Here is a 13,118-nt window from a genome sequence, read left to right on the forward strand (position 1 = left end):
AGCACAGCACCTCCAGCCAAGCCAGGTCTCCCTGTGAGTTCAAGCTGCTGAATTCTCTCTCTCATGCTCTCCTTCAGCTGTTTCAAGGCTCCTCAGTCTGGCTGGTTTTCACTAAGTAACTTGTCAGCTTGATTCAAGTGGCTAGTGTTAATTGCTGGTCTGTCTAATATCTTGCCTGGGAACCAAACATTTATTAAATCATTTATGGAAAATGTTTTAATTTTAAGAGGCAGCTGGAAAATATCAGCCAATGAAAAGTAGAAAATCTTTGCTTTAATTTAGCTACCTTTCACAGTTTAATAAAGGCAAAATATTAGTAAGGAGTTTTGTAAGTAGCAAAATACTTAGTAAAACATACTAGTCTGGTTGTACAGTGGCTTTAGAATTGTATTTAATGTGTGTACATTTTATTGACACCTAGAGAACTCAGGCATACGTCAGTTGTCCACAGGGTCCACCTTTCACCCAAGACGCTGCTCTGAGACATGTGTAGCGGCTGAAGTTCACGATCTCACTGGGCTGATTAGTGTTGCTTTCTCTGTTTGCATTTCCTAGTAGGCTACATAGCTAGACCCTGCATTTAAAAACAAAACAAACAAACGAAGAAGTTTTTTGTTCAATTAACCCAGTATTGGACATAATGAAAGTGTTTAAAGGAAGAGTGTCACTGAATCAGTAGTCTAGCTAGGAGAGGCCACAGTAGGTCTGACAGTGTAGCCTGTGGCTGTACAGAAGACCTACCGTACATACAGCCTTATGAACTGGAAACTTCCAGTCTTACAAACTCCCTGATTACCACCCTCAGTTTTTAGCAATATAAAATAATGATCTGTGAATCTAAATATTTTTTGTTTGTTTTTGCTTTTTGAGACAGGGTTTCTCTGTGTAGCCCTGGCTTGTCCTGAAACCCGCTCTGTAGACTAGGCTGGCTTTGAACTCAGAAATCTGCTGGCCTCTGCCCCACTTGTGGTTGGATTAAAGGTGTGTATCACCACTGCCCAGCGTGAATTTAAATTTAAAGATTGTTTTTACCAGTGTTTTGATGAAACTGCTATTTAATTGTTTCCATTGAATTTAAGTATGAACCTAATGATTTTCTGTAAATGTTTTACCAGTTCAGTCTCTTGAGATACGAAATGAATGTTCATGTCATTGGGGACAAGCAGAGAATACCACCTTCTTTATTCTCATTCCAGATACCAAGTTTTAAATTTTGCAGTGTCACTCAGTTTAAAATGCCAAATACTCCACAGGGAAAACATTGTTCCAAATTACCAGATACATTTTAAAAGGAGGAACACTTTCCTTTAAAAAATCATCCCCACTTGCAGGGCAGTGGTGGTTCATACCTTTAATCCCAGCACTTTGGAGTCAGAGGCCAGAGGATCTCTTGAGTTTGAGGCCAGCCTTGTCTACAGAGTGAGTTCCAGGACAATCAGGGATAACAGAGGACAGGACAGAGAAACCCTGTCTCGAACAGTCAATATAAATAAATAAGTAAATAAATAAAATAAAAGTCATCTTCATAACTTCTTGTGTATGTAATGTGTTCCTTTCTTTTTCATCTCTGTAGGTACTGCCAGAGACTGACGTTGCCTCAATGTGAAATGAAAGTTGAAAATTGCATCTCCTTGTGTGTTGCTATCATGGTGTTGATTCACTGGTCATGCCTGAAGAGGGAAATTGTGCTGTAGAGAGCTGACTGCTGCGCGGTCACTGCCTATCCTCCATGTCCAGCCCCTCTCCTTTCTGCTGGAGTGAAATCCTCTCCGGATACCAACAGAACGTCCACTGTAGAAAATGCTTTGCATTTTAAGGATGTCAGCAACCTAAGTTCATGCGCCCTGTCTGTACAGTTGTTGTGGATGGTTTGCCATCTGAAAGCACCTCAAGTTCTTATCCAGGCCCTGTGTCTGTTTCTGACATGTCGCTGCTTCATGCATTGGGCCCAGTGCAAACCTGGCTGGGACAAGAGCTCGAGAAATGTGGCATTGATGCCATGATTTATTCGAGGTATATCCTCAGTCTTCTGCTGCATGACAGCTATGACTACGACCTGCAGGAACAGGTAGGTATTGACGCATTTAAGTATTTTCTGACAGTTTATGACTATGTCTGTATCTAGTTACATTCTGTTGTTGTGATAAAATACCTCTACAGAAAGTTAACTTAAGGGAGAGAGTTTATTTGGCTCATAAATCCAGATTATGGTTCATCATGGCTAGGAAGTCACAGCGGTAGGAGCCAGAGAAAACTGGTCACGTTGTGCCCAGTCAGAGCAGAGAACAATGAACGCATGCATGGTAGTGCTCAGCTTGCTCTCTCCAGTCCACACAGTCCAGGGTCTTCCACTCAGGGAATGGCACCACCCATGGTTGACATGGGTCTTCCCACATCAACTCAATCAAGACAGTCCTTCACACATTCTCAGAGATGCCTTAATCTAGACCAGTGCTTCTCAACCTTCTTAATGGTGTGAGCCTTTAATATAATTCATGTTATCATGACCCCCAACCATAAAATTAACTATAATTTTACTACTGCTAAGATTCATAATGTAAGTGTCTGATATTCAGGATATCTGATATGTGACTCCAAAAGGGGTTTCCACCGACAGGTTGAGAACTAATGATCTAGACAATCCCTCACAAGTGTACCTTTAGGCCTGCCTCTTAGGTATCAAGTTGACAGTATTAACTGTATTTGTATATTCTTTTATTTATTTTTGAGGTGGAAAGGCATATATGCCACAGCATTCATGTGAAGATCAGAGGACAACTTGTAGGAGTTGACTCTCTTCCACCTTGTAGGTTCCAGGGATTGAACTCAGGTTGTAGGCTTAACAGCAGACACCTTTGAGGATCATCATCTGTCTCAGGCTCACTCCCCTTGGGGCCTGCCATCCCACTTAGTCTCAGGTTTGCTCCTGGCCCTCTGATCCTGGCACTGTACTGGTGGCCATCTCAAGCTAGCTTCCTGTCCTAGCCCCTTGGTGCCAGTCTGAAGATTATCTGAGGCTCACTTTTTTCAGGGAATGTTAGGCTACTAATCATTCAGATATTCACAGAACATTGAGCATAAACATAGCCTCTGTCCTCTCTGCCACCTACTGATGCCCATGTGACACAGCAGCCACGCACACCTGCAGCACTCTAGGGGAGGAAAAACAAACTTACATTGACAAGAACCTGGCTTTACCCTTCCAAACTCACAAGAAAGCCCTAGAGTATAATAAATGCTCCAGAGGCTTTCTCAGGAGCTCCTGAAGTTTTCACACTTCATCTGCCTACAACATTATTGGGTTGGGCACATCTGCGTTTTTCTGGCTTCTAGGTTGTTTATTGCCCTGGCTAGCAATTATGTCAAATAAAGTTTTGCCTCATGTTTTTTATGTTTATCTTCTGTTTTACTTTGATATCCCAGGATGGCCTTGAACCTGAACTGCTATTCCTGCCTTAGTCTTCCAAGTATTGGGAATACATGTGCCAACATATCAGCTCAAGTAAGGTTCTGAAGGGATTGAAAAGCTCATGATCAGCAGATGTGTTATTTTGGAATCTGCCTTTCAATTTATTGCCGTCTTTCTAGAAAATATAAAATAGAGGCAAGTAAAATAGTAAACACATAAGAATGGTCTTTCCAGAAATGAGGACATTTCTCATAGATTCTTCAGTTTATGGGAAATGGGTTATATTCAGTAAGACTTCTAACCTCCCATTTCTTACACTTGTTTGTTAGGAGTCTCAGTCTAGAAGATTGAATCAGCAGCAGTACACTCACTAAGTGCTGTGGGTGTCCAGGGTAAAGTGTAGATGTAGCCAAAGGAGAGTGTGTACACATGGTTCAGAAAGACTTGGTCAAGTGTTCTTTGGAAAGGCTCAGAGGAACAGCATGTCCCCACCCAAATTTGATCGTCTTCCCAAGTTCTGATTCATTGCTTACAGACAAACAGCTAAAAGCTGGGGAAAACATATTATGTTGGAGCTATGAAATAGGACCTATATGGAAATGTATGTAGGTGCAGGCAGAGGCCTGTGACATCAGATTAGCTTCCTCAACTACTCTCTACTTTATTTAGCAGGGCTATCAGCTGTGGGCGATGCCAGTCTCGGCTTGCCTAGCAAGCTGGCCTCTGGAGTTCCTTGACCAATGCTAAGATTGCAGCGGCTGCTGTGCCTGCTTAGCTTTTTACATAGGTTGTGGAAATCCACGCTCTGGTCCTACACTCATACAGCAAATGCTTTATCTACTGAGCATCTCCCCAGTCACCAAAAATACTTTTCTACTTAGCCATAAGACAGAGAATACCATGGCTTGTAAGAGGTCAAACAAAAAAAAATGACTTTGTTAAATTTATTTTTTATTTATGTGAAGACCCAAGAGAGCATTTTAGATCCTCTGAGCTAGAGGTACAGTTTGTGAGACACTCAATGTGGGTGATGGAATCCAAACTGGGATCCTCTTCAAGAACAGCCAGGGCTCTTAACCACTGTCCTGCAGCTGTCAGCCCCAATGAAGGTGACAGAAACAAATGTGCGTTTAAAATGAAAACTGCCCACTAAGTATATGCAGAATTACCTTGCAGGAGCATGAACTGTTAATGGAAAAATGTTAGAATGAAGGAATGTGCAAGTCAGAGCAGCATCAGTACTAACGGCTGCTGGCATGAGCCCGACTCCATTGTCTGCCCCAGGACACCATATAGTTTTATGTAACCTAGGCTGGCTCTGAGCTCACCTCGTAACCAACTTCTGGTTTTCCTGCCTCTCTGCCTCTACCTTACAAGTGCTAGGATTATAGTAGTACACCACCATGCCCAGTTTATGTGATGCTATTAGTTGAACCCAGGGTTTCCTGCAGGCTAAGGCAGGCACCTAGCCAACTGAACCACATTGTAGCTCTTTAATTTGCATTTTTAAAAATTGTTTTTAATTGGTGTGTGTGTGTGTGTGTGTGTGTGTGTGTGTGTGTGTGTGTGTGTGTTTATGTGCATTGTGAGTATGGATGCTGAGGAAGGTAGAGGAATCGGGTCCTCTAGAATTGGAGTTACATGTGTAAGCCACTCACTTGATGTAAGGGCTAAGAACAGAACTCATGCCCTCTGGAAGAGCTGTAATAGGCTTTTAATCTTACTAAGCCACTTTTCCAGCCTGTTTATATGTTTTTGTTTGTATGCGTTTAAGAATAGTTTTAATGATACAAAAAAGTCTTGATGATAAGTGTTAGATTTTGAAGATTCAGTTTCTACATTTTACTTAAATGTTAAAGCATTATACCTGCCTTACCCAACGTTGGGCACAGAGACAACTAAGAATGGGAGGGCTGGAGAGATGGCTCAGTGGTTAAGAGCACCGACTGCTCTTCCAGAGGTCCTGAGTTCAATTCCCAGAAACCACATGGTGGCTCACAACCATCTGTAATGGCATCTAATGCCCTCTTCGGGTGTGTCTGAAGACAGCGACAGTGTACTTACATATATGAAATAAAGAAATAAATCTTAAAAAAGGGGGGGGGCTCCTAAAAGGCATTTGATAGTTTGTAGAGCAACAAAACACTTGGTTGGGCAGAGTTTGGGGACAGGGACACCAGGGGTCCGTGAATGGGTTAGGAAATATGGTGAAGACGCTGAAGAATCGGCTGCTGTGAGTTAGAGACAAGAGGCCAGCATTCCTTCAGTCAACAGGGAGAGCTACATGGTAGTGGGGATGCAGACTTTGGGCCACTGAAGTTAGGGAACCACTGAGGAGACAACCTCTGTTTGGGGAAGACCTAGAAGATAGAAGTAGATCCAGCTGCCCTGAAGAGTCCATTTGGAACTTTCTGTCTCTTCTAGCAGCAGGTATCTGCTATTCGAAGCAATGGGATGAAAGGCTAGTGGATTATCAGACAGCTTCAATTCTGGCAGTTATGTTGCCATTCACAAGTGCCTAAAAGGTCTGACCTGAACTGGCCTCAGGGAAGTCACCTAGCTGTGCATGCAGAAGTAGGGCTGGCCCTTGCTTGCTTTGTTTCTCCAAGCTCCAGTGTGACTGGGGTTCTGTTCTGACTCTGGCTGCCTCCTCCTTTCAGCTTGGTTGTGACCAAGCTCCCTATAGGGTAGACAGTGGTGACATTGGGCATCATGTTCTTACACCTCTTTTAAGCAGACCCTTGAAAGCAGGCCCTGATACTTTGCTTTTAGCCACTTAGGGCCTGAAGTTGGTGAGAGTGTGCGTGCTGGGGGAGGGGAACACAGTCTCATTCAGACTCACTGGGCTCTGTTCTTGAGGAGGCTGTTAACAGGAAGGTGTGGGAGGCAGGGTGGGTGCTTAGCAGCAGACGGCACCAGCTGTATTTTAGAATGCCGTGTCCTTTTTCTTCCTCCAGTTCCCAATCTCCTTTTTGAAAGAAGACAGTAAGAGGAAGTCAGTCAAAGCCTTACTTAACCTTATGTCACCTCACAAGTGTGTCTAGAAAAGCAGCTGCTAATAGTTTCCTAAGGAGCCCTTCTGCCTCATCTGCTTTGGGTACTTGATATTGTTCTGACTTCAGAATAGGACTATGAAAAACACAGTTTATTCTAGTCAGTGTTTTGTGTAAACTGTTTGGCACATGTCTACTGATTGATGTTTATCACCAGTCGACTTTCAGTGGAGCATAGAGGGTAGATAAAAAGTACATAGCAGTGAACTTTCTGTTGCTGTGACAAAATAAACACATAGTACGTGTGTACATACATACATACATACATACATACATACATACATACATACATACATCACAGGCACACCCAAGGAAAAACCTGAAAGGGGAAAGATTATTTTGGATTGGAGTTTGAGAGACTTCAGTCCATAGCAGGCTGGTTTCATTATTTTTACACTGTGTGACACAGTAGAAAAGCATAGCAGTGGGAAGAAGCTTCTTTCTCTTAGCATCTGGGAACCAGAGAAGGAAGCGACTAGTAAGGGAAATGGGGGAGCAGACAGGGCAAAATGTATACCCTCAAAAGCATGCCCCATGAACCCCCATTCTCAAAATAGTTTCTGCTTCTTTATACCCTTGCTTCACTTCAGGTCCTAACAACAAGAATGTGATGCCCAGTGTTACCACCATCTACCCTATAGGGAGCTTGGTCACAACCAAGCTGAAAGGAGGAGGCAGCCAGAGTCAGAGCAGGACCCCAGGCACTCTGAAGCTTGGAAACAAAACTTGGAACAAAGCAGGGGCCAGCCCTACTTCTGCATGCACAGCTAGGTGACTTCCCTGAGCCAGGTCAGCATGAGCTCAGCAATTTCTACTGAATTTACATTCAGTAGAAAATCGAAATATTTTGAGTCTTTTTATACTATATTGTTTTTAAAATATTAGTTTCATTTTAATAAAATGTTTAATAACATAATATATTACACAATATATAAAACAAAAATATCGAGTGGGACAGCTCTTGAAATAAGTGGAGAGAACAGACTACGAAAGGTATATGTGCTATGCTATATTTTTATATAGCTTTTGTTACAGGTTTTATGTTTCCTAGTGAATTCAGCCTGAATCTTAGAGGGTGAACAACTCTGTGTGCCTATAATGTGGTAAGAACTTTAACAGAGTCCTAAGTCATAGGTCACAGTAAGCTGCTCTGTGTGCTTCAGCAGCACACAGTGTATTAACAGGCAGGCATCAGGAAAAGCTTTGCTTTCACAAATATCTCGTAAGTAAGTAAACTTGGACTTGCTGTAGTGCCAGAATTTGATAGTATCTGTTTGAGGACATTATTAAAGATAAAATATATAAAATCCTTTTTATGGCTGGCCATTAACAGGACAGTTAAGAAGAAAAGACATCTATATTGGAAAGGAGACGAACTATCTCTAGTCAGATAGGACATAATTTTATAGACAGTCAGATGCCTGTTAAGGAATGAATATCCAGACTGGGTGTGGCGGGACATTCGGCCCTACGGTTACATTTCAGTGGTAGAGCATTTGCTTAGTTTGTGGAGCATTTGTTAGTTTGCTTAGTTATTGGGGAGGCCTTGGGTTCTTCCCCAATATTACAAAGCAAAACAAGAAACAGGGGAGGGAGAGATGCAGAAGGGTGGGGGTATCCTAAAGACAGTTCCATTTATAGTAGTTTCATAGAAAAATATTAGGAATATATTTAGCAGAAGTGTGAGACTTCTGTAAGAAGGCATTAAATGTGTAAAGACCTCAAAACCCAAATGGAAAAATGTGTTCATGATGAGCAAACTGGTCGTCACTAAGACGGCAGTGCTCCCCAGACTGATCTGTGCATCCCCAGTCATTGTCAGAGCCCTGGTCACCTGTGCATTGCAGAGTGACATCTGATCCTAAATGTTATATGGGAAACACACAGGATGCACAGTAGCCCAACGTTCTTGGAGACAACAAAGAAAAAGACAGCACCTTCAGAGGGCTTACTTCCCGATTCCAGATTTTCCTGCAAGGGTCTGATAAGATAGTTTAATCCTGGCTTGAGACTATGAGTCTTTTTTTTTTTTTTTCCGGAGCTAAGGACCGAACCCAGGGCCTTGTGCTTGCTAGGCAAGTGCTCTACCACTGAGCTAAATCCCCAACCCCGTGACTATGAGTCTTAAGTCATCGAGAACCCTTTTGTCTGTGGTTAACAACAGTGTGGAAAGAACATTCTTTCAGCTAATGGAACAGAGAATGAAAGTGTGCTCATGTCAGCACCATGTACAATAAAATGGAGCAATGCAGAGAAGATTAGATGTCCACTGTACAGGGACGCCATGCAGGGATTCACAAAGCACTCTATGGGTTTTTTTTTTTTTTGGTTTTTTTTTTTTTAATGATATTAAAGAAGAAAATGAAGCTTAACCCTTGCCTCCTACCATATTAAAAAGTTAGCTCACAATGGGCCAGAGACTGGAATATAAGGGCTAACAATCTTGGGTTAGGCAGTGGTTGCTTAAATGTGAGATAGAAGTGTACGAATCCATAGGGTGTATGATAAGACCTTAACCAAAGTAAAACCTTCGACACGAGATAATACTATCATAGAGGTAACGAGGTGAGTCATATTCTGAAAGATACGCAGCCAGGCAGGTTAGGACCTCTTGCAGCTCAGCACAGAGAAAGGCCCAAGTTACATTTGTCAGAGACAGCGTGCTGATGACGATTCAGTCCACAGGAAGGGGGTAGCATCAGTTGTCATTGCAAGGTGGCAAGAGTAAGGAACACAGTCACAGATGACAGCAGGGTGCCGATGTGATTGTATAGCAGCAGCTTTGGAAAATAGTCAAGTAGTTCTTCAGAGATTAAACACAGTTCAAATGTAGTCCATTACGTCTGTCTGTCTGTCTGTCTGTCTGTCTGTCTATTGATCATCTTCCTGTCTGTCTATCTTCTATCTATACCAAAGAGCATTGAAAGTCAGTATCTATGCCAAGACTTATATTCGAGTATCCAAGGCAATGTGGCTGCCAGCCAAAAGTGAAAATAACTTAAACACCTATAGATGAATAGGTAAACAAAACACACTCTAACCATACAGTTTGTATTAATTTTGTCCTAAACAGGAGTAAAACACTGATCCATGTTATTACAGCATGGATAGGCATTGGAGACATGCTAAATGGAAGGCTACACCCAAAGGCAGGCATCATATGACTCCATTGTTAGCATCTGGCACAGTCAGGGCTGTGTATGAATGGAAATTGCTCATAGGCACAGGGTTCCTTTTAGATTGAGGAAATGTTTAAAGTTAGATAGTAATGTCTGTGGTGTAGCCTTGTGGATATACAAAAAACCAAATCAAAACCCAAATCATGTTAAAAGTAATGTATGTTCAGGCCCCGCGTTCTATCCCTGTCTTAGTTAGGTGTTGTGAACAGACACCATGACCAAGGCCAGTCTTATAAAGGACAACATTTAATTGGGGCTGGCTGACAGGTTCAGAGGTTCAGTCCATCATTATCAAGGTGGGAGCGCGACAGAATCTAAGCAGGCATGGTGTAGACAGGGCTACGAGTTCTAGATTTCATCTGAAGGCTGCTTGTGGAAGCCTGGCTTTCAGGTAGCTAGGATGAGGGTCTTAAAACCCACACCCATAGTGACACACCTACTCCAAGAAGACCTACTCCTACGGGTCACACCTTCTAATAGTGCCACTCCCTGGGCTGAGCATATACAACCCTTCACAATCCCTCCAACGCCAAACAAAAGCCTAATGATATGTTAATTATGTCAGTGTTATACCTAACCTAAAAAGGCGGTGTGTATGAGTGTTTGTGATTACTTAATTTGTGTGTGTGTGTTTGGAGGCAAGCGTGCCGCAGTACAAGTGTGTAAACCAGAGGAGGACTTGCGGGAGTTGGTTGTCTCTTTCCATGTCATGGGTCCCAGGAATCTAACTCAGGTCTCAAGGTCAGCAGCAACCTCCTTTACCTAAGGAGCCGTCTGTCTCACTGGTGGTGGCGCTGTTTCTGAGGTAGTCTCACTACATAGTCCAAGCTGCCCTGATGCTCATGATCCTCCTGCCTCAGTTTCTTAAGTGCTGAGATTATAGTTAATGGGCCATGATACCAGGCTTCTGAGATGATATATTTTATTTGTATCTTGTCAGATTTGTATCTTTCTGGAAAGGAAAAAAGACTTACTTTTAGAACTGAGTATTCGTGGTCAATTTTATTTTGTTTTCTTGAAATAGTCTTGTTATGTTATCCAGACTGGCCTGGAACTCTGGGGTTTCAAGTCATCCTCCCACCTCAGCCTTTGAGCATCTGTTATCTGGGACCACAGACATTCATGACTATATCTGGCTTGGCTTGCTGGTTTTCATGAGTAGAAAATGCTCACTTTGAACTCTGATCAATCTAATGTTCTCTTTCTCCCAGTGAATTAGTCATCTTTTAGCATAAAGATGGGGTCTAGGACCTCTGTGCTAGATAGCCCCTGCAGCTATGAGAGCCTCTGCAGCTGTGGCCCTAGCCTACAAATCACATTCTTATTAGTACACAGGATTGTTACTGAATTAGATTTAAAATTTCATCAACAAAAAATTTTGGATATATTTCTCTTTGTTTCTATGTTACTTCCTTAAATGAGCTATTATTTGACCTAAAAATATTTTTAGACAGTCTCCTTACAGAAGAGCATATTTGCTGTGCCTTGTGTTAGCACACTATTCTGCACTATTTGCCCTCTCAACTAGCTAGACTTCTAGTCAGTGTCTAACTGTGCATTAATGACCATTCCTAACTGTGCATTAATGACCATTCCTCCTTGGAAACTTTTGTTTATCTCTGAGACTGCCTCTTAAGCTGCCTCTTAAGCTTTTCCTTAATGATTGTCATCCCAGAATGGTTGGCTCACCTTTTCCTGCTAGACTGTGCTGTTCTAACTAGTGGGGATTGTGTTGAATTCAGTGTTGGAGCCTAATGCCAAAGGGAAGACACCCTGGTAAGAGGATGGCTTTTTCTCCACTTACAAAGGCCTGACAGACAGGAAACCTATGACTGTTGCCAGATACTGGGTTTAGGCCTCTTCTTACTTCTGTCCACTTAGAAGCTTTGAATGTAAAGCTTTTTGGGGTATGATTCATAAGACCGTATATATGATAAAAATCTTGTTTTGTCCTTTGGGAACTTAAACATTTTTATAGACAGACAGACAGACAGACAGACAGACAGATAGGGACAGAGAAGCAGAGAGACAGCGACTAAAATAAGATCACAATGGATTAAATACTATCTTACCACAGCTTCCCATTCCAGGGCACTTAATAGCTGCCCATGTTCTTGTTACAGTACGCGTTCTGTCTCCAGAAGATACAGAGAAGAACTGTTTAGCTAAACACAGTTAATAATTGGAAATACTGACCATTCTCATTTGACCCACAGAATTATTTCCTTGGAAAATGGGTATAACCTCATTCACCTAAAAAATGAGATCTAAAAACATGGCCAGCAAATGCCTAGTACAGGGGTGGTCTGTTCCAACTCATATTTTGCAGCCTAAGAGTCACTTTTATTTTTTGGATCAAAGTAGAAATTGGGTTGGCAGTTGGTAATTTGCATTCTGTTCTTTCAAAGATGGATGAATTCTATGGTTGTAGTTTTTTTCCTTCTATGGCCATGCCAGTCATTTGCCTTTGTTTGTTTGCTGAGACCTGGGCCCTTCTGAATAGGAACCTCCCTCATTCCTTCATCATCTGACCCATCTGATCTTTTTCACATCTCATCTTTCCACTGTTTTAATCTTCATCAAATGAAGGGCCTAGCAAGCAAAACAGACTAGCACAGCAATAAAGAATGAGTTCATAAATTTCTGCTTTAGGGAAAGAGCTAAGTAAACTTGTAATAGTATATAGCCAAAGATGTTGTCATGGGTAATGGTCAGATACACAGTTATGCAAGCATTACCATGAGTCCATAGAGGCATCCTCTAAATGCACGTGGAAAACTAAACAAGCACACCTTGTTTTCTGGTTTTTACTGTGTGGTGGTGTCGTGGCTGATGTCTCCCTTCTGCCTTCTTGCTTCTAAAATTGATTTTAGATTTTTTTTTTAAAGATTTTTATTCTGACATATATAAGCCAGGGAAAATAAAAAACTGGCAATCCCTATAAAACGTTTTAAATTTGTTGGGTGTTTTTTAGACAGTAAGGTAGAGAAATAGGAATTTAGGAATTTAATCATTTAACTCTTTTTTTTTTTTTTTCCTTTTTCTTTTTTTCGGAGCTGGGGACCGAACCCAGGGCATTGCGCTTGCTAGGCAAGCGCTCTACCACTGAGCTAAATCCCCAACCCCCATTTAACTCTTTTTTTTTTTTTTTGGTTCTTTTTTTCGGAGCTGGGGACCGAACCCAGGGCCTTGCGCTTCCTAGGTAAGCGCTCTACCACTGAGCTAAATCCCCAGCCCCCATTTAACTCTTAAGATGTAAAACCTTACCATAACGTGAGTATTTTACTGAAAAGTAGAAATTATTGGAGAATTTAGCATATAGTATAGCATTTATATTGGATTTCATTCATATTTTTGTTTAAGTACAACTGTGAGAGGACTTTTTGCCAGTTAGCATTTCTTACCACAGCAAGGAGTCAGGTCACTGAGATGATGAATCAACAGATTCCAAGTGAGTGCTGGGTTCTAAGGTGCTCA

The 13,118-nt window shown here is 41.9% G+C and overlaps 1 protein-coding gene and 1 non-coding gene across 5 annotated transcripts in view; one reads left to right on the forward strand and one right to left on the reverse strand.

The window, feature by feature from the left end:
* The window catches only part of Kiaa0232 (KIAA0232 homolog), a 64,784-nt gene that overhangs the window by 19,167 nt on the left and 32,499 nt on the right, over nt 1-13,118 (forward strand). For all 4 annotated transcript variants that reach the window (NM_001109388.1, XM_087584312.1, XM_087584313.1 and 1 more), the window contains exon 2: nt 1,574-2,068. In NM_001109388.1, the coding sequence (NP_001102858.1) occupies nt 1,838-2,068 (231 nt within the window). In that variant the 5' untranslated portion in view covers nt 1,574-1,837. The remainder of the gene's footprint in view (nt 1-1,573; nt 2,069-13,118) is intronic.
* Nucleotides 3,034-3,163, reverse strand: LOC120096818 (small nucleolar RNA SNORA17). The gene has a single exon (XR_015637792.1). It is a non-coding gene; the product is annotated as a small nucleolar RNA SNORA17 (small nucleolar RNA).

The sequence above is a fragment of the Rattus norvegicus genome, chromosome 14, assembly GCF_021556685.1.
Source record: "Rattus norvegicus strain SHRSP/BbbUtx chromosome 14, alternate assembly SHRSP_T2T, whole genome shotgun sequence".
Taxonomy (NCBI): Eukaryota; Metazoa; Chordata; class Mammalia; order Rodentia; family Muridae; genus Rattus; species Rattus norvegicus.